General features: G+C 35.8%; 1 protein-coding gene across 3 annotated transcripts in view; it reads left to right on the forward strand.

The window, feature by feature from the left end:
• The window catches only part of ZDHHC17 (zDHHC palmitoyltransferase 17), a 130,265-nt gene that overhangs the window by 62,864 nt on the left and 41,017 nt on the right, over positions 1-26,384 (forward strand). For all 3 annotated transcript variants that reach the window (XM_081483921.1, XM_081483920.1, XM_081483919.1), the window contains exons 6-8: positions 2,520-2,584; positions 3,209-3,371; positions 10,456-10,581. In XM_081483921.1, the coding sequence (XP_081340047.1) occupies positions 2,520-2,584; positions 3,209-3,371; positions 10,456-10,581 (354 nt within the window). The remainder of the gene's footprint in view (positions 1-2,519; positions 2,585-3,208; positions 3,372-10,455; positions 10,582-26,384) is intronic.

Here is a 26,384-nt window from a genome sequence, read left to right on the forward strand (position 1 = left end):
ATACTGTTAAATATATTCAGTGCTCACTACCAATTCTTTTGAATGATTTTCAGGGGAAAATGCTAAGTAATGGAGCCCTGTTGCTCATGGAATTCCCATAACCTTTTGATCTGGGCTTGTTTATTCTTCCTAATAGAGAATACTCAATCGTCCAGGCTGAACTTGGAAAAGAAGTACCAAGTTTTAAATCCTGACCCAAAGAGAGAAAAGGTTGATCTTCATTTTTCTTTTAGTACTCTAGAGGTGTGGCATAGTTTCACATTTTTTATTTATTAATATTTTTAATACTGTCACTGTTTAAAAACGATGATGCAGAGACTTACGACTAAGAAGGAAGAAGAAACTTAAACATGAGAATTTACATGTTTGTTTTAATTGGACATCAAATTTATTTGAGCTTTCTTGAAACCAGGGCAGTGAAGGAAGTAAAATAAGTGACAGTACTCAACTCTCATGTAAGAAACAAGGAAGTTTGTCATTTCTTCAGAGAAGTTTTTTTTTTTAATTTTTATTGGAAAAAAAAGCAAGTATAATGTAAATATTGAGTGAGGTTACATGAGATATTCCCAACAACACACAGAATAAATTTAGAAATGGATTTGTAGTGATAAGGCACAACATTTAATTATAGTTTTCATGAGATAGACTAAAACTAGTGATGTCCAAGGATATATGTTATCACTTGTCAAGATAGTGGTTCTCAGCTTTTTTTCTCTTTGCCTCAATGTATTTGGACATTTGAGACATACTTCCATCAGTACGAGTGGCTTACAGAGAATGGTACATAGAGTTATGAAGTGTTTTACAGTGTGCTCACTATAACTGCACTCTCTCCGCTGGGTGGTAGATTAGATAACATAAGCTGGATAACATCTGTGGGTTTGATGTAGTCCAGGAGTGGGAGATGGGGCTGGGACGAAGAGGAAACAATTTTTATTGAATGTCTGTTAATGTTCCAGTCTATAGAATTAGGTTGCCCTACACACATCATTCCATTTAATCATCACAGGGATCTTATGAAGCCATTATTGGTATTCACATTTGTAGATGGGAAAGCTGAGGTTCAGAAAATTAAAGTAATTTTGCCAATTTTACAGTTATTAAGTGATGGAGCTAGGAATTCAAAATCTTGTCTGTCTTGTTCTAAAGCCCGTGCCTTTCCCAAGCCTAGAAGAGTAGATAGGTAAACTTGTCTTTTCATTTAACAGATGTTTTTTTATTATTCTCCTTGCCCAGAAAAGTAGATAGAAAGATGACTTTAAAACAATTTTGATCTTTAAAGAAGTCCTGATCTAGTTAATGAGACAGATGCCTCAGGTACATAGCAGAGTCAATCCAAATTGATTGCTGGAGTGGGTCAAGAGAAAGAATTTTAGGGAAGTGAAACGAATACAATCCCTGATACATTAGCATGTCTTGAAAGAAGATTTAGATAACTTGAGAAGAATTTGGGTTGAATAGGTAGTAGTTTTAATTCTAATTTGCGAAAAAGAAAAAGAACTAAGCAAAAGGGAGAAAAAAATAAGAGTACCAAGGAAAGCAAAAAGCTGGGTAGGAGAGGAAAAGTAATCAAGGTTTCTACATACTTTGTTGGGAATAGTATTCATATATATTTATAATAATGTAAGTATCAAATATTTATAGAACCTGAATTATTATCTCTTCAGAGGAAGGAATAGGAAAGGTGCATGTCTGTGATGGGGCAGTGAGAAGAAAGAGAGAATATGCCATTTTACATATTGAGGTTATGTAAAATACGGATTCGGGGATAATGCCTAAAACTGAAAAATCAAAAAGTACCATTTCAGGTTTTTTATTTTAAGTATGTGGGAGTAAAAAGCACAAGAATGAGTTAAAAAAAAAAGAAAATGGTAGGGAGTAAGACAGAGGATTGCTTTATTACTTTGCTTTTTCACCACAGACTTTGTAGAGTTAGTTAATTGTAAAAATATTTATGCATAGTGACATAGTGATAAAAAGCATTTTAAAACAAAGAGCAAATTCAATAAATTTTAATAGATTCAGAACATTTGACTCTTTTAAAATTTATTGAATTTATTCTTTGTTTTAAAATGGCTAGAAATAAACAGAGTTTTATTATTCCCTCAAATCATGAATTAGTATAAATAAGTTTTTCAGAGACATAAGTCATTTATTTAATCTATCCGTTGTGGGTGAAAGATCAAGAGTAGGTCAAGATCTTTAAATGAAAACAGTAAAAGGCTGAGTGAAGCATCTTAAAAGAGAAAACTATAAATAGAAGTTAATTAAATATTAAATATATATTTGCATTTATAAATAAGTATATTTATGTAGATATTTATATCCATATTTAAATTTTAATAATAATAAATATTGAATAGTTTTATTTTAAAGTTAAGAAAGAGAAAGTTGCATAAATCAACCTTGATTGAGTGGTGTTATCATGTTGGCTTCTTTTGTGATGTGTAAATTATGTTTTTCTAAGTATATTTGGTAGGGACTTAGAAATTTTTACTGTCTGACTTTTACTCTATCAGGATGTAGATATGATGGATCAGAATGGGATGACGCCTTTAATGTGGGCAGCTTATAGAACACATAGGTATGTAACCATTATAAAATACTTATTCAGATCATTTTCAGCATGATAAAATGTAAAACAAGTGATGAGAAAAAGCAATTAATGTTATACTTATTTAAAATTCTTACAATAAATACATAGTATATAACACAGATTATCTTTTTGGGTATTTTGAGTCTTTACGTTGGTAATTGTAGTATCCTTAAGGTAGTCTTAAGCAGTTTCCAAGAATGGAAAATGCTACCTTCTTATTAAAAGTATAACTCATTTTTTATGACTTACATATTAGCAATTTTAACATTAATAAGTTGCCTTAAATCATTTTTGCAACAATCTAGATTTAAATTTAAAATTTTAATTGTTTAAGTATTTAAATATTAATGACATTAACTCCATGATGTAGAATATAAACATCAGGACCAAGTGTGCTCTCTCTTGGAACTAGTTTACGTTCTGTGATGTAGAACATACTTAATACTTCATATTAAAAATGTTGTCTCATTACTCATTATAAAGTTGTCAAAAATAGGTTAGAATAGAAGTGTTCCAAGATGGAATACAACCACAATCAGTTTAGTATCTGTAATGATTTCTATAATTGAAATTAGGGTTGTTGTTGTTGTTGTGTTTTTTTTTCCTTTTCAGTGTGGATCCAACTAGATTGCTTTTAACATTCAATGTTTCAGTTAACCTTGGTGACAAGTATCACAAAAACACTGCTCTGCATTGGGCAGTACTAGCAGGGAATACCACAGTCATTAGTCTTCTTCTGGAAGCTGGAGCTAATGTTGATGCCCAGAATATCAAGGTAAAAATAGCCTTTATTGACTGTGCTTTGTGAAATGTGATTACCAAGATTGGAATTCTTTAATAAAACTTAGGTTTTTTAATAGACTGTCAGAGATGGAAGAAACTTCCTTACTCTCAACCCTTTGCTTCCATGCAAGAATTTGTTTTGAAAAACTGATTTATTTATTTTCGTCTTTTAGTATTGAAGTATTTTTCAGATTTTGGTGACCTTTTCATTAGTGAATTCTTACTGACTTTTATCTCTTTATAGCTGAATAGATAGTTTTCTGGTTTCTTTAAGAATATTATTGCACTAAGATCCCACATGTGGCACCACGCAACCTAAATAAATAAATAAATAAATAATATCATTGCAGAGAATCACAGGTTTTTATCACAAGTATGTGTAATAACTTTCAGTAATTTTTTGACTTGGTCATTAATTATCATATTTTTATAAAGGTCAAGACCTTTAAATTTGATAATCACCTTTATGATATTTATAGGAGAATTTCTCTTCCCTAAATGCTGGAGTAATCCAAGAAAAATGTACCCAAAAAGTATACAAAATTTTAACATTTACACTCTGAGCATTTAGAAATTTATAGACATTTTTATGAATACCTGCAAGAAAATTCTATTGGTAATCTTAAATTTTGGTTAACCATTCTCAGTTTTAAAGCTTGTCTTTTAGCAAGAGACTTTTTCTGTGAAATGACGTTAACATTTTAAACATCTCTTAATAATGTGCCTTCTTAAATAACTTTGTACTCAATAACAAATGTTGTTTAATTTTGACTATAAGCCATAGTGTTTTCTTAGTCATGCCTCTTAAATTTCTAAGGAATATATGCTATTTAAATATGAAAGGAATTTGAGTTGCATAATAATCTAAAATGACAATCAAAAAGTTGGTTATCTCCTGCTGGATCAGGGCATCTTTTTATGTAGCAGTGAACAATTCTTTCTCTGATTACTCTGAGAAAATTAAACTACTAAAATAAAATAGCTTAGACTAATTTATTTATGATTACAACCAGTTTTTAGAAATGAGTCTCTAACTAAAAGTACTTAGTTAAAAGTTAATATCAAATATCTTATTGGAAATGCTGAGAAATTGAGAAAAACTTGTATTTTCTTTTGCCTTTTTTCAATTTCAAGTCTTTTTGTCTCTACCTAAAGTGATCAGAATGGTCTAGTTACCTGCTGGTAAATTTATGGAAAGAGGACAGTCAACTTACCCTCGTGTCTGACATGTGATGAGCACTCTTTAAGTTTTGTTGACTGAATGAAGATTCTTGTCTTGAGCTTCACCCCTAGGCTGGTTTTCATGACTATGCTGGCATACTTTTCTTCCACTTCTGAAATCATAGAAAGAAATTTTTGCTTTTCCAAACATTTTAAAGTAGGAAATTCTGAAAAGTTCGTAACATCATAACTGGTAAATTAGGCTGATCCCAAGGCCTAAAGAAAAAGAAAAGAGGAGTTTGACTAAACCTAACCAGTATCCCTATGAGAAAAAATTAACGAGATGACCTTGTATTTTATGATCTGAATTGCTTTAGAGTGTTATTTTTCTTCTCTTAGCTAATGGATAGCCATTCCTAAAGTGAATCATGCTTCACGAATACATTTCCAGTATTTAGTGTTATATTTTAATAGAACCAGTTTCACTATGGCAAATAGTGTATCTCCATAGACTTTCCCAAGAATCATATAGATATGTTGAAATTACAGTAGTACCAAAGAATTATGACAAAGTGACAGCACAGTGTTATAATTTGAAACTAGTAGTATGTATTTTCAGAGCATTTAAAATTATCTTTTCTTAGCATATAAAAGTTTAAATAACTTCTCTTCAGTCATGAGCTTTAAGTATTTGAGATGTGGCTTGTAAGTTTAATGTCTTTTCATCTTGTACTCCCAAGTTAACCATTGTATAAACTTTTGATAAGCTTTTGGCTTCCCAGGCAGCTTAGTGATTAAGAATCTGACTGCCAGTGCAGGAGACTGGTGTGCTACAATCCATGGAGTCCCGAAGAGTCAGACATGACTGAATGACTAACGCTTTCACTTTCATACAACTCCCAGGTGTACAACATAATGATTTGACATTTGTACACCTTGCAAAATGACTAACATGTCCAATAAATGTCTATCACAAATTTCTTTTTTTCCTGTGATGCAAACCCCTCAAGATTTGGGCTTCCCTGATGGACATAGTGGTAAAGAACCTGCCTGTTAGTGCAGGGGACCTAAGAGACGTGGGTTTGACCCCTGGGTCAGGAAGATACCTTGGAGGGGAGCATGGCAACCCACTCCAGTATTCTTGCCTAGAGAATCCCATGGACAGAGGAGCCTGGTGGGCTACAGTCCATGGGGTTGCAAAGAGTCGGACACGGCTAAAGTGACTTAGCATGCACATGATGCAAACCCTCAAGATAATTACTGTTAGCGACTTCTGAACATGCACTACAGGATTGTTAACTGCGGGCTTCGCTGGTGACTCAGCTGTAAAGAACCTGCCTGCCAGTTCAGGAGATGCGACTTCCCATCCCTGGGTTGGGAAGATCCCTCTGGAGGAGGAAATGGCAACCCCCTCCAGTATTCTTGCCTGGAAAATCCCACAGACAGAGGAGCCTGGCAAGCTGCAGTCCATGCAGCTGCAAAAGAGTTGGACCTGATTTAGCAGCTAAATAACAACAATTATTAACTATAGTTATCATGCATTATATCCTCGTGACTTCTTTTTTTTAGAACTGGCAGTTTATACCTTTGACTTCCTTCGCTAATCTCCCCAACTCCCCCCACTGTCTACCTCTGGCACTCAGCAGTCTGTTCTCTGTATCTATGAGCTTGTGTGTTGTTGTTGTTTTGTTTTTAGATTCCGCATATAAGTGGTATCATAAGGTATTTGTCTTTCTTCTGACTTATTTGACACTGTTTTTTAAGGAAATAAAGTCTAAGGAGTTGCTTCAGTTGCTCAGGGAGCATTTATATTTTCAGAGTAAAAACAATCTTTTTAACCACACTGGTGAAAAAGTAGATTTTTGTTTAAAACTGTAATTTTAATGTGATTAAAAGGGTGAAATAAGTATCAAATACCTTTTCTACTGGAATCTGGTATTCCTAATATACTGAAGTCTAGTCACCTTCTAGTGGAGAGCGTTCATTCATCCAACAAATGTTTGTTTAATGCTGGGCAGTCAGTGCTTAAGATAGACAAAGTCCCTATTCTCTCAGAAAATTGCACTGTGTTGAGGAAATAGACAATAAGTAAATTAACAAACACATACACAGAGGCAAACGTGGTCATGATGAGGGCTAAGGGGGCTGTGTCAGGTGAGAGTGATTTGTGAATGCCTCTGAGACAGGGATCAGTTAGATATATGAGAAAATACTTTTCATGCAGAGGAACCTACAAGTGTGAGGCCTAAGGCCAGGAATAAGCTTGTCATGTTAGAGGTGAAGAAATGACAGCTTTGACCAAGCAAGAGTCACTGAGAGAGATAGGTACCAGGCCATGATAAAGTACTTTAACTGTATTTGCAGTCATGAGAAGTAGTTGGAAAGATTTTTATAGAATTGTTATGTAATCTTTGTGTTTAAAATATTTTTTAAAAATTACTTTATTTGGAGAATATATTGAAGAATTAAGAAAATGAAAGGGAATGTATTAAGATTAGTTTGGTTCTTGTAATATATCAGGCAAGTGATAATGTTACTTTTGCCTAAGATTGAAGTGGTGGAGAAAAATGAATGGTTTTGGAAATGATAATTTAGAGTAGAAAAGAAAAGGTAGATTAAAAATGAAGGTGAAAGAAAAAACATCAATGATTCAGTTTTGGTTTGAATTAACTGAGTGTCTTGTGATATATGTTGAAGTTGTGAAAATGGAAGGAAACAAGCTTTTTGGGGGGTGAAGGCAATAGGACTTGGTTCTGTTTTAGTCATATATAATTTGAAGTGGTACCTTTTAGCTATATGAGTATGTGAAAAATTCGTTAATTAAAAAAAACCAACCTAGATTGTTTATCCTGGAATTTGACAGATTAAGTTGATTTATAGATGTGTATTTTTCCTTTTTTCATTTTAAGTCTTAAGAAAGTCTGGTTGATAAAGATGAATTGTACCAAGATGGAGCCTGTAAATCTGGATATGGCTTTAATAGCTAATAAAAGTTACATTCTTCAAAGAACATAAAAAATTATACTTTATGTTATAGTATTTAACTATTGATTGACTCTATTTCTTCTAAAATAGCTATTTCCTAAATAAAATTAAGCATAAGTTTCTTAGGAATATGTCTTTATATCCTTGTAAATTAGTTATTTGAGTGTTTCAGTTCTTACAATATTATAAACAAATGATTCTTTTATCAAAATAATAACTTATTTTAGAGACATTATTAAATGGTAGGTAACTTTAAAATGACTAATTTTATCCTTAGAAGGATTAGGAATGGCCATATACCCTCAATTAGAGGTTCTTAATCTGGGGCCCACCAGTGGATTTTGGTTAAGGAGTAGTTCCATGAGCCATAAAATTGTTAATGAATAAAGAATCAGCATTTTTCTGGTGAGGAGGTCAATGACTTTCATCAGACATGCCTTAAAAGAGTTTAAAAACCATGTCCCTAATTAATGGTTACAGAGAATAAATTTAAATCTTCTGAGATAGTAACAATAGTGGGAGAGAGTGATTTGGGATACTTAGACTTTAAGAAAAATGCTGCTGCTGCTGCTGCTAAGTCGCTTCAGTCGTGTCCGACTCTGTGCGACCCCATAGACGGCAGCCCACCAGGCTCCCCCGTCCCTGGGGATTCTCCAGGCAAGAACACTGGAGTGGGTTGCCATTTTCTTCTCCAATGCATGAAAGTGAAAAGTGAAAGTGAAGTCGCTCAGTCATGTCAGACTCTTAGCGACCCCCTGGACTGCAGCCCACCAGGCCCCTCCGTCCATGGGATTTTCCAGGCAAGAGTACTGGAGTGGGGTGCCGTTGCCTTCTCCGGTAAGAAAAATGACCTATGCAGTAATCCCTTTTCATGGTAGCGTCTCATTTATGGATTTAAAAAATATATTTCACCTCCTTACACATGTTTTTGGTGATATTCAGATGAGTTGAGTTTGAGGAGGGCAATTAATCTTGAGTGCTGCCTATACATTTATAATTTTTTCTTTCTAAAATTGTCAAAGTACATAATTTTTAGCTTGTGCAAAATGTTAAATTCCAGAGCTTTGTTAATTAATATATTGAAATACTTTTGTGTGGTTTCTTGAAGAGAGCTAAGAAACTATTTTCAGAAAATAGTTTTCATTATCCCTTAGGTACTCGACCTTGATGGTCTCCAAGGAAGAATTTTCCTTAGTTTTAATAATGAAATTCAACCTCACTTAGGCAAAAAGTGATCTTCCACCTTCCATGATGTTTATCTCACCAAAACCCCTGAAGAATATCTTTTATTACTAGTTAGTTACATACTCTATAATACTCCATGATTCTTGTTACTGCTCTTGTTATTATCATTTGCTATTTTGGCTAACACATGGAGTGTTAAAATATAGACTTGACTTGGAACCTTGGTTTTAGTAGAATTTTTTAAATTAATTGCTTGTTTATTTTACCAGCTGAATAAAAGAACTGTACAAAAGTAGTCAGATGACTAGAGGAGTAGTTGAAAGATTTCTTAAAGCTCCCTCCATCTTTTTATCTAGGCAATCCTTAGGTGTCACATGGCCCTCTAGTGGAAGGGATGCTCAGCGGGACCGAGGCAACTGCAGGATATTCTCTGGGAGTGGTTACCCAAGGGATTGCTTTTATTCAGGTAATCTTTCAGTTTGGATTAATTAGCTGGTTCTGACAACCTAGGTGATAGAATTTTGGAATAGGTAAGGAGACATTTTAAAGCAAATATCCCTATTTGTGGAAGATTCACCTAAGTTAGCCCATTTCTTATTAAATATTATTGATCTTTTTATTAAAGGATTGGTTAGGCTTTTTGTTTTTATTGTTGTGTTGTTATTGTTGTTGCTCTTGGTGGTAATGGTGTGTTTATTTTGTTGTTTGATTCTTTATTTTTCAGTGTTTGTTTTAAATTGAATAAACTATATTCCCTATTTGATTAATAATTATCCCTCATAAGTAAGGCACCCAGGCCTCCTGTTTCTTTATTTTCATCCAGTTTTTAAAAATAAAATTTCAGTATTTTTTCCATTTTTAAAGTAATTTTGAATATTCATCCTTAATTCTTGAAATTTTGGCAAACAAAATTATTTTTTCTTTTTAAGGAAGTAAATAAAAGTGGAGAATATGAAATAGAATAAAAATGTAGGTATCTAACTACCAAAAGGAGAAATAAGATTTTAAATTAATAAAGGCATAAAGGAAGCATAAATCTAGAATTGGAGACACTCATTTCTTGTTTCTTACTTCCTTTAAAACGTTTTAGTTGTGTTCATTTATACTTCCTGGCATTCTTTTTCTTGCAGTTAAAGGGAGCTGCAAGTCTCTAACATGAGTTTAACACTTTTGTTACTGCCCTGGTTCTCTTGGGAAGTTTCTGGATGGGTGAATGAATTTAACATGATCAAGAATACCAATATAAACAGTAGTAGAAGTGGAAGTTTTTTCTTTTTCTTCTCTCTTCTCTTCTTTAGACTTCTTTTATCACTGGAATTAAATAGAGAGATTTCTGACAGTTTGGTATTATAGCAGGATGGTTTGTAGGAATAACTATTACTAATGAAACCCGTAAAGAATTTGGAATAACTGCATAAACTTAGTGATAGCCTCTGATCCAGCAGGTGCTAAAATACCTACTTTTTGATTACTCTTTAAAATAAGTTAAAATGCAAGCCAGAAATAGAGTCTGTAGAATAAGATGTATAAGTATATTTTCTGACTACCTTGAGTGGAAAAGCATAAGTAATGTATCATTTAGAGTCTTTAGTAATTGACTTTTCCAAATGTAAAAACAATGTTAATGAACTAATAGTGCTGTCCGTTTATCTTTTTGGAAGTGCTTTAAAAGCTAGTCACTAAAATATTCTGCTTTTTCTTTTTTCTTTTTTTTAAATGTGAATTTCTTCTGCTTATATTATCAGGGCGAATCAGCACTTGATTTGGCAAAGCAGAGAAAAAATGTGTGGATGATCAACCATTTGCAAGAGGCACGGCAAGCAAAGGGATATGACAATCCATCTTTCCTTAGAAAGCTGAAAGCTGATAAGGTAAATCCATGACTGAAGATTTTCAACAGATAGTCTTTTTAAGTAAAATTCATAAGCATATTTTCTTAACATGTGTATTTACAGTCTTTAGTCTTGGCATTGGCCAGTGTAGTTTTTAAAATATTACTTCACCCAGCTAAATAAAGGTAGATACCAAAGTTTAAGAAGGATGGGTATATGTGAAATTGTTTAGATGCCTGTTCACTACTAACATAAACTTTAATTCAACTGGCCTTTGTTAAGTTTTTATAGAGAGATAATAAAACTTTTCCTTTTAAGTGTATTTTTCAGTGTAGTAATAAATTGTGAAAAATCTTAGTCCTTATATATTTTGAAACTACTTACAACTCTATAGTTAATTTAAGCTTTCCATTCTTTTGTGATATGTTGTAACTTTCATTAGAGAGAGAGAAACTTGTTCAGTTCTCTATAGAAAGCTCATTTTAAATCTTCCGTAAAACCTTCAGTTTTAAACTGTATGATTTTTGCCTTAGTTACCTAATTGTATGAGTTCAAAACTAAGAACATTTTCCCCAAAAGAAGGATCTGTATTCCTTAAAAATTTATTTCCTTAAAAGGAAAAATTAACTGACTGATAGTTTTTTTGTATATCTAAATAATTGATGAGATATTTGCTAACTTGTCAGTAATCACAATTTGAATAGCATTAAGCCTTAGGTATCTTATATGTCTTATTCAGGTGGTTCTAATGGTAATACTTTTGTATAAAGTTAACACTGATCTATCTGTTACCAGAACATAGTAAGTTTGGGGTAGAGGGAAACAGACTTGAAAGCATGCCTCATTGATATGTAGGATTTAGACTTCCTTAATGTCCTAATGACTTGTTTGAAAAGACCCTGATGCAGGGAAGGATTGAGGGCAGGAGGACAAGGGGACGACAGAGGATGAGATGGTTGGATGGCATCACCGACGCAATGGACATGGGTTTGGGTAAACTCCGGAAGTCAGTGATGGACAGGGAGGCCTGGCGTGCTGCGGTTTGTGGAGTCGCAAAGAGTTGGACATGACTGAGCGACTGAACTGAACTGAATGTCCTAATGAGCTGAGAAGTCCATTGGTCCATTACTTAGACATCAGAAGAATTAGATTTGTAGTTTATAAACTTGGCCATTTTCAGCCCCATATTTTGAGGCTGAGGAGCAGTTTTTGCATGTCATGACATATTTTCATTTTACTATTTCGGTATTAAAAATAGTTAATTATTTATTGAGTGGGCCCAAAAGTTTCTTCCAGTTTTTCTATAGTGTTATGGAAAAACCACAACAAACTCTTTGGCCACCTGAATCCTTCAATGTCGCTCTGACCTCCAGAACTTAGAGCAGTTTTGCTCAGCAGGATAAACAGTGGCTCATTTCTCATCAAAACTAGGCCACTAATAAAGATGTCTTCTGTTACTCTGGAGCGTCTTATTATCTGTATGCTTTCATTTGCTTAGTGAAGTTTTAGATGTTTATAAAAGTATTTATTATAGCAATAATGAACTATATATCAGGGTTATGTGTTTGAATACAGTTTCTTTTAAGAAGAGAGCTGTATTAAAAAGTTCCATACAGTTTGATTAACATTTGTGTATATTATTGTGATCAGTTCAGAAGTTGTATTTTCCTGGTTTTTTTGTTTTAGCTTTTTGCATTAGTAGCTTTAAAAATATTATGTAATCTAAAAAGATCACTAGATAAAAATACATGATTTCATTAACTGGGGCCTTGTGAAATTAAGTATTTGCATTTGTATAGACTATTCTCTTTCCATCTCACATTAGAAAAATTTAAATTATGAACATGACCTGATTTGCTAGTCTGTGAAGTATGTTCTGTATTAAAACTAAACAAGAAAACTCCCAAGACTAAATAGCTTTTTACTAAAAATAAGTTAGCCCAAAAAGAAAAAAATTATTTTTGGACACTGATAGTAGACAGATATGAAAGGAATCTTGATGAGTTATAAGGAAATCTCTAAAGTAGTGTTTCTCAACATTTAAAAACCCAGGATCCCTTTTGTTAGCCGTGAAAATCTCACAAGAATTATTCTCTAATGTTTTTTTATTAATTACGTGAAAATAAATCTGGGAAGATGGCATAGATGTATTTTTCCCTATTCCTTCTTGCCAAGTACAACTAAAAAACGTGGACATTATGTACAAAACAAATATAGGAAGACTGAAGATGGAGAGAAGAAGGCAGAGAGTTAGGGAGCTAAGGATCCAAAGAATGACATGATGGTGAGTTCCCTCCTTTTTGTTTTTTTGCTTCATATTTTCCAGAAGAGGAACTGATAAAACCAACAACCCAGAATCATGAATGGGTACAGATAAAAACAGCTCCCCCCAAAGCTTGCCCTTAAGCCAAAGACTGCAAAAGAGACAGAGTATTTGGCAAGGTAGAAATTTTTAGAAAATAAATTTCTGCTACAGCCAGAAACAACAGAAAAAACTGGCCCCAGCCTGACTCATACCAGCGATGACCTAGCTTTCCAACCTTACCACGCTTTAGTGATGTGCCCCAGCTTCTCTCCTGGGGTGGTGTCAGGGAAGGTCGAGTAGAGAGTTGGAATTTTCGTCCCCACTGGCTGTTAGCAAGGTCCCATCCCCTGCTGTATTAGTGACGATAACATAGGAAACAGGAGTGAGGCACTCCCAGCCAGGGAGTGTACCAGTAGAAGGATCCTGGAGACTTGGAAGCCCCACTTCTGCCCATCAGTAATGAGGAAACCCCTCCTCCGGTGTCAGTGAAGGCCCACTTGGGATCCTGGACTTTTACGTCACCTGCCAGTAATGAGAAGGTGTCTTACTTCCGTCCCTCTGCCTGCATCAGAGGAATACACACAAAAGGTTTAAGTAAGATCCAACGTCTCGTAATACCCCAGATGTCTAGGTTTCAAACAGAAGTTGTTCATCAAAACAAGAATCAAGAAGATCTGACTGAATGAAAAGAGAATCAGTAGATGCCAATGTAATGTTAAAGATGTTAGAATTATCTGACGAAAGATTTTAAAACAGTCATCATAAAAAGCCTTCAGTGAATTATTCATGAACACACTTGAAACAAGTGAAAAATAGAGGCTTAGTGAAGAAATAGAAATATAGAAATAGACTATAAAGAAGAACCAAATGTAAATTGTAAAACTGAAAATTAAAATAACCAAACATTTTTTTTAAAGTTAGTGGATGGGTTCAGCAGCAGAAGAGAAGAGACAGAGGAAAGAATCAATGGCCTTGAAGATGACAAAAGGAAATAAGCTGAGGAAAACAAAGAAAAAAGAACCTTAGGGGCCCGTGATTATAATGGAATATCTAACATTGATATGATTGGAGTTCCAGAGGAAAAGAGGGTGGGGCTGAAAATGTGCTCAAAGATATAATGGCCAAAAATGCCCAAATTTGGCAAAAGACAGACTTGTAGATTAAGAAGTAGAACAAACCCTGAACAGAGTAAACTCAATGAAATCCAAACCAAATATATCATAGTGAAACTTCTGGAAACTAAAGACCAAGATATAAAAATCTTAAACACCCCTTACCAGTAGGGGTAAAACCATTCAGTAACAGTGGCTTTCTGTTCAGACACTGTAGAGGCAGAAGGAGCTGCTGCATTTTCCAAATGCTGGATGGAAAGAACTATCAATTCAGAATCCTATGTTCAGTGAAAATATGTTTCAGGAGTGAAGGAGATGTCAACACATTTTTAGATGAAGGAAAAGTGAGAGAATTTGTAGCCAGCAATCCTGCCCTAAAAGTGCTAAGAGAAGGTAAATACAGTAGACTTTCCTTCTTATTCTGTATCTTCCAAACTATGTTTGACAATTGAAACAAACATCACAATATTGTTTGCTGTGGATCTAAATGCATGTAGAGAACAGATTTGAGACAACTTATATTGTAAACAGGTGAGGACAGAGGGATAATAACGGAGGTAAGGTTTCCACACTTCACAAGAAGATAGGAAAAAGAAAACAGAAACAAAAACAGAACAAATAGAAAACAAAAAATTAAATTATAGATTTATATCCTAACATATCAGTAGTTAGAGTAACTGTGTTTGTGTGCTAAGTCACTTCAGTCATGTCCGACTCTCTGTGACCCTCTGGACTGTAGCTCTCCTCTCTCCATGGGATTCTCCAGGCAAGAATATTGGAGTGGGTTGCCATGTCCTCCTCCAGGGCATCTTCCTGACCCAGGGATCGAACCTCTATCTCTTGTCTCCTGTACTGGCAGACAGGTTCTAGTAAGTGCCACCCGGAAAGCCCAGAATAACTGTAAATGGTCTAAATATACCAATTAAAAGACAGATATTGGCAGTGTGGATTATAAAGCATGACTCAGCTATATGCTGTCTGTAAGAAACTCACTTCACCTGCAAGAATCTTGGAAAGTTGCTTATATGGGCAAGTAGCAGAATAGAAATGACATATGATTCCAAAAGCAGGCAGAGACAGTACAAAAAGGAAAACTCCAGGCATATCTCATTTTATTGCATTTCACAGGTATTTCTTCTCTCTCTCTTTTTTTTAACAAGTGAAGTTTTGTGGTAAGCTGCATCAAGTAAGTCTTGTTGGTGCCATTTTCAACAGCATTTGCTTATTTCATATCTCCATGTCACATTTTGGTAATTTCTTGCAATATTTCAAACCCTCCACCAGCAAAAAAGATTATGACTTGATGAAGGCTCAGGTGATGGTTAGCACTTTTTAGCAATTTTTTAGCAATATTTTTAAATTAAAAGAAATGCTTTTTTTAGACATAAGGCTGTTAATAGACTATAATATAGTGTAAACATAACTTTTTAAAATTGAAATATAGTTGATGTCCAGTATTATGTCAGTTTCAGATGTACTGCATAGTGACTTGACATTTGTATACATTATGAAATGATCACCACATTAAATCTAGTAACCATTTGTTCCTATATAAATTTGTTATAATATTATTGACCATATTCTTTATGCTGTGTATTACACCCCATGGCTTATTTATTTTATAACTGGAGGTTTGTACCTCTTAATCTCTTTCAGCCCCAGCCCTTTCCCCTCTGGTATCTCTGAGTCTGTTTTTGTTTTGTTTTTTTAGATTCCCCATGTAAGTGAGACCACATGGTAGTCATATTTGTGTTTCTCTGATTTATTCCACCTAGCGTAATACCTCTCAATCCATCCATGTTGTCACAAATAGCAAGACTTCATTCTCTTTAATGGCCGAGTAATATTCCATTATATATATAGATCACATCTTCTGTATCCATTCATACATTGATGGGCACTTAAGTTGCTTTTATATCATGGCTACAGTAAATAATACTGCAGTGAACACTGAGGTGTAAATATGTTTTCTATTTAGTCTTTTTGTTTTCTTTCGGTAAACACCCAGAAATTCTATTGCTGGGACATGCAGCAGTTCTGTTTTTAATTTTTTGAGGACCCTCCATAGTGCCTGTATCAATTTACAATTATACCAATAGTGTGCAAGGATTTCCTTTTCTCCATATCCTCACCAACATTTGTTTTTTTCTTGTCTTTTTTAATGATATCCGTTCTTACAGGTCTGAGGTGACATCCTATTTGGGTTTTGATTTTCATTTCACCGATTAGTGACCTGTCTGTTTTTGTGCCAGTGCTGTACTGTTTTGATTATTGTACCTTTGCAGTATAGTGTGAAATCAAGGAATGTGATATTTTGGCTTTGTTCTTCTTTCTCAAGATTGCTTTGGCTGTTCAGGTCATTTGTGTTTCCACACAAATTGTAGAATTGCTTGTTTTAGTTGTGAAAAGTGCCATTGGTATTTTGATAGGGACTACACTGAATCTGACTTCCCTGGTGGCTCAGACGGTAAAGTGTCTGCCTACAATGCGGGAGACCTGGGTTCAATCCCTGGGTCGGGAAGATCTCCTGGAGAAGGAAATGGCAACCCACTCCAGTATTCTTGCCTGGAAAATCCCATGGACGGAGGAGCCTGGTAGGCTATAGTCAGTCCGTGGGGTCGCAAAGAGTCGGACACGACTGAGCGACTTCACTTCACTTCACTTCACACTGAATCTATAAATTGCCTTGGGTAATACGGTCATTTACAATATTAGTTCTTCCAGTCTGTGAGAATGGTATGTTTTTCCATTTGTTGTGTCATCTTCAGTTTCTTTTATCAATGTCTTAATAGTTTTCAGAGTACAAATCTTCTGCCTCTTTGGTTAGATTTATTAGTAGGTATTGTATTCTTTTTGATGCACTTGTAAATGGAATTATTTTCTTAATTTCTGTTTCTGATGGTTTGTTATTAGTATGTAAACCAACAGAGTTTAGTTTATTAATTTTATATCTTGCAATTACTCAATTCACTTATTCTAATAGATTTTTGGTGATGTCTTATATATAGTGTCATGTCATCTGCAAACAGTGACAGTTTTACTTCTTCCTTTCCAATTTGGATTCTTTTTTTCTTTTTTTTGTCTCACTGCTGTGGCTAGGACTGTGTTCAATAAAAGTGGAAAAGTGTGCATCCTTGTCTTGTTCCTGATCTTAGAGGAAATCCTTTTAACTTTTTACTATTGAGTATGATGTTACTTGTGGGTTTGTCATATATGGCCTTTTTTATGTTGAGATATGTTTCCTCTATACTCACTTTTGTTGAGATTTTTATCATGAATGAATGTTGAATTTTGTTAAAAACTTTTTATGTATATACTGAGATAATCATATAATTTTTATGCTTCAATTTGTTAATGTAGTATATCATGCTGATTGGTTGGCTGTTTGGGTGGCCCCAGGTGGTGGTAGAGGCGGTGCTTAGGGTGTGCTGCCCAGATGGAGGGTGGGGCCAGGTTCTGGGGACCAATAGGCTAGAGGAAGGATTCTAAAATGTCGCTTTCCAACCCTAGTGTTAGTGAAAGTGAAAGTTGCTCAGTCGTGTCCGACTTTTTGCGCTCCCATGGACTATACAGTTCATGGAATTCTCCAGGCCAGAATACCATAGTGGGTAGCCATTCCCTTCTCCAGGGGATCTTCCCAACCTAGGGATTGAACCCAGGTCTCCCGCATTGCAGGTGGATTCTTTACCAGTTGAACCACCAGAGAAACCTACTGTTGTTAGGGTAGAAGTTGTTCCCCAAAATAGCTACCACCAATGTTTGTATATGTAGGGGTCTTTTATTTGCTTTCTGCCACTCCAGAGGACTCTTCAAGCTCAGCTAGTAGATCTGTTCCAGGCTTCTAACTATTGCCTCTTTGTGCTGGTACTTTGGAGCATCTGAAATTTTGCCAGTGTCCTTTAAAAGCAGAATCTCTGTTTCCTGTGGACCTCCAGCTCTCCTGAAATGGGTCCTGCTGGTTTTCAAAGCCAGATATGTGGAAGATTTTCTTCCTAGTGTAGGGGGACCCCTTGGCTGGGGAGCCCCACATAGGGCTTAAACCACTTCTTCCTTGGGGAAGATCTCTAGGATTGTGATACTCCTTCCATTTGTAAGTCCACTGGTCCTGGAGATGTGAGCCCTGATTATACTGTGTTCTACCCTTCCTTCCATCTCATTGTGGTTCCATCTTTATTTCTTTAGTTATGCAAAATCTTTTCTACTAGTCTTCAGGTTATTTTCCTAGAGAGGTTCTCTGTAAATAGTTGTAAAGTACTTGTATGCCGAAAAATCTTAAATGCCAATGAAAGAAATCAAGGATGATCTAAGTAAGTGGGGAGACTTAACTGTGTTCATGAATTGGAAGATTCAATGTAGTAAATATATCAGTTGTTTTCAAATCCCAGCAAAGTGTTTTTATTTATATAACCAAGGTCATTCCAAAACTTATTTGGAAAGGCAGTAGACTTAGAATACCTAAAACAATTTTGAAAAAGAAGAATCACTGTCTGAAGTTTTAACACCTGCCAAATAGCTTCAGTAGTCAAGACTCTGTAGTGTTGCTGGAGGAATAAAGTGATCAGTGAAACAGAATCAGTTCAGTTCAGTTCAGTAGCTCAATTGTGTCTGACTCTTTGCGACCCCATGAATTGCAGCACACCAGGTCTCTCTGTCCATCACCAACTCCCGGATTCTACCCAAACCCATGTCCATCGAGCCAGTGATGCCATCCAACCATCTCATCCTCTGTCGTCCCCTTCTCCTCCTGCCCCCAATCCTACCCAGCATTAGGGTCTTTTCCAATGAGTCAACTCTTCGCATGAGGTGGCCAAAGTATTAGAGTTTCAGCTTCAACATCAGTCCTTCCAGTGAATACTCAGGATTGATCTCCTTTAGGATGTATTGGTTGGATCTCCTTGCAGTCCAAGGGACTCCCAAGAGTCTTCTCCAACACCACAGTTCAAAAGCATCAATTCTTCTGCGCTCACCTTTCTTCACCGTCCAACTCTCACATCCATACATGACCACTGGAAAAACCATAGCCTTGACTAGACGGAATAGAGAGCCTAGAATTAGAACCACAAAGATGTGCCCACAGATGTTTGACAGATGCGTAAAATCAATTTGGTGGAGGAAACATAGCCTTTTCAACAATTGATATTAGAGCATCTGGACATGCATAGGCAAAAAAATAAACCTCTACTCAGACCTCATACTGTATTAATAAATTAACTCAAAACTGTTTAAGACTTAAATGTAAAATGTAAAACTATAAAAATCTAGAAAGGCAATGCCAAAGAATGCTCAAACTGCCGCACAATTGCACTCATCTCACACGCTAGTAAAGTAATGCTGAAAATTCTCCAAGCCAGGCTTCAGCAATACATGAACCGTGAACTTGCAGATGTTCAAGCTGGTTTTAGAAAAGGCAGAGGAACCAGAGATCAAATTGCCAACATCCGCTGGATCATCGAAAAAGCAAGAGAGTTCCAGGAAAACATCTACCTCTGCTTTATTGACTATGCCAAAGCCTTTGACTGTGTGGATCACAATAAATTGTGGAAAATTCTGAAAGAGATGGGAATAGCAGACCACCTGACCTGTCTCTTGAGAAACTGTATGCAGGTCAGGAAGCAACTGGACGTGGAACAACAGACTGGTTCCAAATAGGAAAAGGAGTACGTGAAGGCTGTATATTGTCACCCTGCTAATTTAACTTATATGCAGAGTACATCATGAGAGACGCTGGGCTGGAAGAAGCACAAGCTGGAATCAAGATTGCTGGGAGAAATATCAATAACCTCAGATATGCAGATGACACCACCCTTATGGTGACACCACCCTTATGGCAGAAAGTGAAGAACTAAAGAGCCCCTTGATGACAGTGAAAGAGGAGAGTCAAAAAGTTGGCTTAAAGCTCAACATTCAGAAAACTAAGATCATGGCATCTGGTCCCGTCACTTCATGGCTAATAGATGGGGAAACAGTGGAAACAGTGGCTGACTTTATTTTTCTGGGCTCCAAAATCACTGCAGATGGTGATTGCAGCCATGAAGTTAAAAGACACTTACTCCTTGGAAGGAAAGTTATGACCAACCTAGATAGCATATTAAGAAGCAGAGACACTACTTTGCCAACAAAGTCCATCTAGTCAAAGCTATGGTTTTTCCAGTGGTCATGTATGGATGTGAGAGTTGGACTGTAAAGAAAGCTGAGTGCCAAAGAATTGATGCTTTTGAACTGTGGTGTTGGAGAAGACTCTTGGGAGTCCCTTGGACTGCAAGGAGATCCAGCCAGTCCATCCTAAAGGAGATCAGTCCTGGGTGTTCATTGGAAGGACTGATGTTGAAGCTGAAACTCCAATACTTTGGCCACATCATGTGAAGAGCTGACTCATTGGAAAAGACCCTGACGCTGGGAAAGATTGGGGGCAGGAGGAGAAGAGGACAATGGAGGATGAGATGGTGGGATGGCATCACCGACTCAATGGACAGGGTTTGGGTGGACTCAGGGAGTTGGTGATGGACAGGGAGGCCTGGCGTGCTGCGGTTCATGGAGTCACAAAGAGTTAGACACGACTGAATGACTGAACTGAACTGAACTGAACACAGATTTGACATAAAAAGCATGATCCATTAAGGTAAAAATTGATCATTTAGTTTTGAATTAAAACTTATGTTCTGTGAAAGACCCTGTTATTAAAATGAAAAAGAAGACTACAGGCTGGAATAAAGAATTTGCAAGCCACATATCCAACAAAGGGCCTAGTTTCCAAGATATATTAAGAGCTTTCAGAACTCAAAAGTGTTAAATCAAATAATCCAATTAGAAAATAGTTTAAAGAGGAGACATTTTTATCAAAAAAGGTATAAAATGACAGGCACATGAAAAAATCTTCAACATCATTTTAGTCATTTGGGAAATTCAAATTAAAACTGCAGTGATTTACTGTTATATACCTATCAGAATAACTGCAATAAAAAGTTACAACACCACCAGATGCTGATGAGGATGCTGAGGGACTCATACATTGCTGGTAGATATGTAAAGCAGTACAGTACCCTGGAGAACAGTTTGGCATTTTCTTTTAAAAAACTTAACATGCAGTACCATACAACCCAGAAATTATACTCTTAAGAGTTTATCCCAGAAAAATGAAAACTGACGTTCACACAAAAATTTGTATGTGAATGTTTATAGCATTCATGCTCATATATTCATAATATTCATACATTCATAATGGACCTTCAAACAGAAACAGACCCAAAGTCCTTCAGTGGGTGGATGATTAAACAGACTAACACATTCATTCTGTGAAATACTCCTCAGCAGTAAAAAGGAATGGACTAATGGTATATGCAGTAACCCAATGAATACCCAGAAAATCATGATGAATGAAAAGCCAATCCTATAAGATTACGTACTGTATAATTCCATTTATATAAAATTGTTGAAGTGACAGAATTATGGAAATGTAGAATAGATTAGTGATTGGCAGAGGCTTATATGGGGATGAGGGGTAAGGGATAAGGGAACTTGGTATAAAAGGATGGAAATATTCCTTGTAGTGAGGGAAATATTCTATATCTTAATTCTGTCAGTGTCAGTATCCTTGTTGTGATATTATAATACTGTTTTGCAAGATGGGAACTCTGGGTAGCGAGTACTTGGGATCTGCCTGCATTTTAATTAAAACTGCCTGACCCACAGTTCACATCATACTTAGTGATGAAAAGCTGAAAGTATTCCTTTTAAGATTGGGAATAATACAAAGATGCCCACTCTTGCCACTTTTATTCAACATTTTATTCCTGGACACAGCAATATAGAGAAGAAAAAGAAATTAAAAGAATCCAAATTGGAAAAGAGGTAAAACTGTCACTGTTTGTAGGTGACATTATGCTATATGTAGAAAATCTTAACGATGCTAGTGGAAAACTGCTAATGCTTATCAATGAATTTGATAAGGTTACTGGATGAAAATCTAATATACAGAAATCTGTTGCATTTCTATACACTATCAATGAAATATCAAAATGGGAAATTAAGGAAACAATCTCATTTACCATTGCATCAAAAAGAATAAAATACCTAGGAATAAACTTACCTAAGGAGATAAAACACCTGTACTCTTAAAAAAAACTATAAGCTACTAATGAGAGAAATTGAAGATGACACAGATGGAAAGGTATATGGTGTTCTTGAATTGAAAGAATCATCAATATTGTTAAAATGACCATACTACCCAAGGTAACCTGCAGATTCAGCACAATCACCATCAAATTACCAATGGCATTTTTCTTGACCTAGAACAAAAAATTTTACAATTTGTTTCAAAACACAAAAGATCTGGAATAGCCAAAACAATCTTGAGAAAGGAAAAGGGGAACTGGGAGAATCATGCTCCCTGACTTCAGACTATACTATAAAGCTTGGTAATCAAAACAGTATAGTACTGGCACAGAAGCAGACGTATATGGATCAGTGGAATACGATAGAAAGCCCAGGAAGAAACCCACACAGTTAGGGTTGATTGTCTACAACACAGGAGGCAGAAATATACAATGGAAGAAAGACAGTCTCTTTGAGAAGTAGGTGCTGGGAAAACTGGACAGCTTCATGTGAAAGAATGAAATTAGAACTTTCTCTAACACCATGTATAAAAATAAGCTCAAAATAGATTAAAGACCTAAACGTAAAACTGGATACTATGAAACTCCTAGAGGAAAACATAAGCAGAACACTCTTTGACATAAATCATGGTAATATTTTTCAGATCCATCTCTAAAGAGTAATGGAAATAAAGACAAAAAGAAACAAATTGGACCTAATTAAACTTAAAAGCTTTTGCAAAGGAAAGCATAAACAAAACAAAAAGACAGCCTGCAGGATGGGAGAAAATATTTGTCAACAGTGCTACCAACAAGGTAGCATTTCTAAATAAAAAGCTTATATAGCTTAATATCAAAAAAATAACCCAATCAAGAAAATGGGTGAAAGACCTAAATAGACATTCCTCCAAAGAAGACATACAGATGGCCATGAAAAGATGCTCAATATTGCTAGTTATTAGAGAAACGCAAGTCAAAACTACAATGAGTTGCCGCTTCATACCACTCAGTATATGTTTACATGTTCACAGATTGGCAACCTAATCCCACTCCCACCAATGTTCCTCTTTCCCCTGTGTGCTCAGTCATGTCCAATTCTTTGTGACCCCACGGAACCTGTAGCCCACCAGGTTCTTCTGTCCATGGAATTTTCCAGGCAAGAATATGCAACAGGTTGCCATTTTCTCCTCCAGGGGATCTTCCTAACCCAGGGATTGAACCCATCTCTCTTACTTCTCCTGCATTGGCAGGTGGATTCTTTGCTACCACTAGTCCCACCTGGGAAGCCTGCCAATCAGAATGGGCATCATTAAAATGTCTACAAATAATATATGCTGGAGAGGGTATGGAGAAAAGGGAACTCTCCTGTGCTTCTGGTGGGAATGTAAATTGGTTCAGTGACTATGGAGAAAAGTATGGAGGTTCCTTTAAAAACTGAAAATAGTTACCATATGATCCAGCAATCCCACTCCTGGGCATGTATCCAGATAAAACTCTATTTCAAAAAGATCCATACACCCCAATTTTCATAGCAGCACTATTTCTAATAACCAAGACATGGAAGCAACCTAAAGCTAAGGACAGTATGTATACACAATGGAATATTCAGTCAGTTCAGTCGCTCACTTGTGTCCGACTCTTTGCGACCCCATGAATCGCAGCACGCCAGGCCTCCCTGTCCATCACCAACTCCTGGAGTTTACCCAAACTCATGTCCATCAAGTCGGTGATGCCATCCAACCATCTCATCCTCTGTTGTCCCCTTCTCCTCCTGCCCTCAATCCTTCCCAGCATCAGGGTCTTTCCCAGTGAGTCAGCTCTTCGCATGAGGTGGCCAAAATATTGGAGTTTCAGCTTCAGCATCAGTCCTTCCAATGAGTATTCAGGACTGATTTCCTTCAGGATGGACTGGTTGGATCTCCTTGCAGTCCAAGGGACTCTCAAGAGTCTTCTCCAACACCACAGTTCAAAAGCATCGATTCTTCAGCACTCAGCTTTCTTCACCGTCCAACTCTCACATCCATTCCTGACTACTGGAAAAACCATAGGCTTGACTAGACGAACCTTTGTTGGCAAAGTAATGTCTCTGCTTTTTAATATGCTATCTAGGTTGGTCATAACTTTCCTTCCAAGGAGTAAGCGTCTTTTAATTTCATGGCTGCAGTCACCACCTGCATGATTTTGGAGCCCAAAAAAGTAGTCTGATACTGTTTCCACTGTTTTCCCATCTATTTGCCATGAAGTAATGGGACCAGATGCCATGATCTTAGTTTTCTGAACGTTGAGCTTTAAGCCAACTTTTTCATTCTCCTCTCTCACTTTCATCAAGAGTCTCTTTAGTTCTTCTTCACTTTCTGCCATAAGGGTGGTGTCATCTGCATATCTGAGGTTATTGATATTTCTCCTGGCAATCTTGATTCCAGCTTGTGCTTCCTCCAGCCCAGCGTTTCTCATGATGTACTCTGCATCTAAGTTAAATAAGCAGGGTGACAATATACAGCCTTGATGTACTCCTTTTCCTATTTGGAACCAGTCTGTTGTTCCATGTCCAGTTCTAACTGTTGCTTCCTGACCTGCATACAGTTTCTCAAGAGGCAGGTCATATTACTCAGCCATAAAAAAGTGAACTAATGCTGTTTGCTGCAACATGGATGAACCTAGAAACCATATTAAGTCAGAGAAAGACAAATATGCGATATCACTTATGTGTGAAATCTTAAAAAAATGATATAAATGAGTGTCTTTACCAAGTAGAAATATACTCAGACATAGAAAAGAAACGTATGGTGACCAGAAAGGATAATAGGGGGTGAGGGGGGGATAAATTAGTTAGGAGTTTGGGATTAACATCTACACACTACTATGTATAAAATAGATAAACAAGTACCTACTGTATAGCACAGGGAAATATATTCAGTGTCTTGTAATAATCTATAATATTAGGTAAAGAATCTGAAAAAGAATATATATAAATATTCCTTTATATGTATGATTGTAATTACTTTGCTGTACACCTAAAGCTAATGCAACATTGTAAGTTAACTGTACATCAGTTTTTAAAATAGGTTAAAAATTGCAAATATTTAAAAACAAAAGGTGTAATTAAAAATCTGAATTGAATCTGGGTGGTAGATTCACTACAAAATCCCTTCAAATTTACGATATATTTAAAAAGTTCTGTAATGAAATATAAAATAAATTTTTCTATATCTATAAAAGCAGCATATCACCATTACATCTTTACAATATTGTAATATGTATATTAAATGACAGCTTGAAAAACGTCCAGGAATCACACACATAGATTTTTAACCAGGTGAAATGAGCCGATGTTCACACAAAAAATGATATGTAAATGTTTATGAAGGCTTTATTTACAATCAGAAACTGGGAAAAGCATAGTCTCTCAACTGGGGAGTCGATAACCAGACTGTGTTAAATTCTGTAGTGGAATACTACTCAGCATTCAGAAGGAACTTACTTCTAATACATGAAACAAATGGAAGAATGTCAAATGCATTACCTAAGTGAAAGAAACCAGATTTAAAAGACAGCATTCGGTATGATCCCTTTTATGTGACATGCATGCAAAGGAAAAAGTCGAAGGACAGATATCAGACTAGTAGTTGCGAGAGCTGGAGCCTGGTGGCACAGAGGGGTTCAGGGCTCGATGGGGCTGTGTATGTCTTGATATTCATGCTTGTTATACAACTGTGTAGATTCATCAAAACTCAGAGAAGTATACACAAAAAAGGGTGAATTTCACTGTATGTAAATTGTCTCTTAATTTTTAATAAGGAAAAAAATGTGGCCATTGCTGGGGGGAAACAAATATCTTGACTAAAAACAAGCCAGATTAAAGATAATTTTAGGGCTGATTCATGTCAATGTATGGCAAAAACTATTAAAAAAAAAAAAAAAGATAATTTTAGAAAATATTTTTTCATGCCACACGTTCACCTTCTCTCCCACCAATATCCATCCTTACTCATATACTCTTCCCAATTATACGTTCTCTAATGTCTTGATACAAAATTCACACATAATAGAGATAAAAAAGAAATTGGAAGGATGACATTTCACAACAGCATAAAATTAACCTCTGAAGTTGATATGTTTAATTATTAGTCTAAGTTAAAATTACACAATTAGTTCAGGATATGAATTACAGTGATTGAATTGGGGAAAACAGTCATTTATATGAAAAAAAGTGTTTATTTCATTGGAAGCCAATGGTATGAAAGGGGTGCTAAAAAAGGTCTGATGTAATCTTGGCCTTCAAAAAGGTAAATATTCAATGAGGAGAGTAATGTTTACACTCTGAGCTTTGTTAGG

The sequence above is a fragment of the Giraffa tippelskirchi genome, chromosome 4, assembly GCF_054371585.1.
Source record: "Giraffa tippelskirchi isolate mGirTip1 chromosome 4, T2T-mGirTip1v1.2.pri, whole genome shotgun sequence".
NCBI classification, from domain to species: Eukaryota; Metazoa; Chordata; class Mammalia; order Artiodactyla; family Giraffidae; genus Giraffa; species Giraffa tippelskirchi.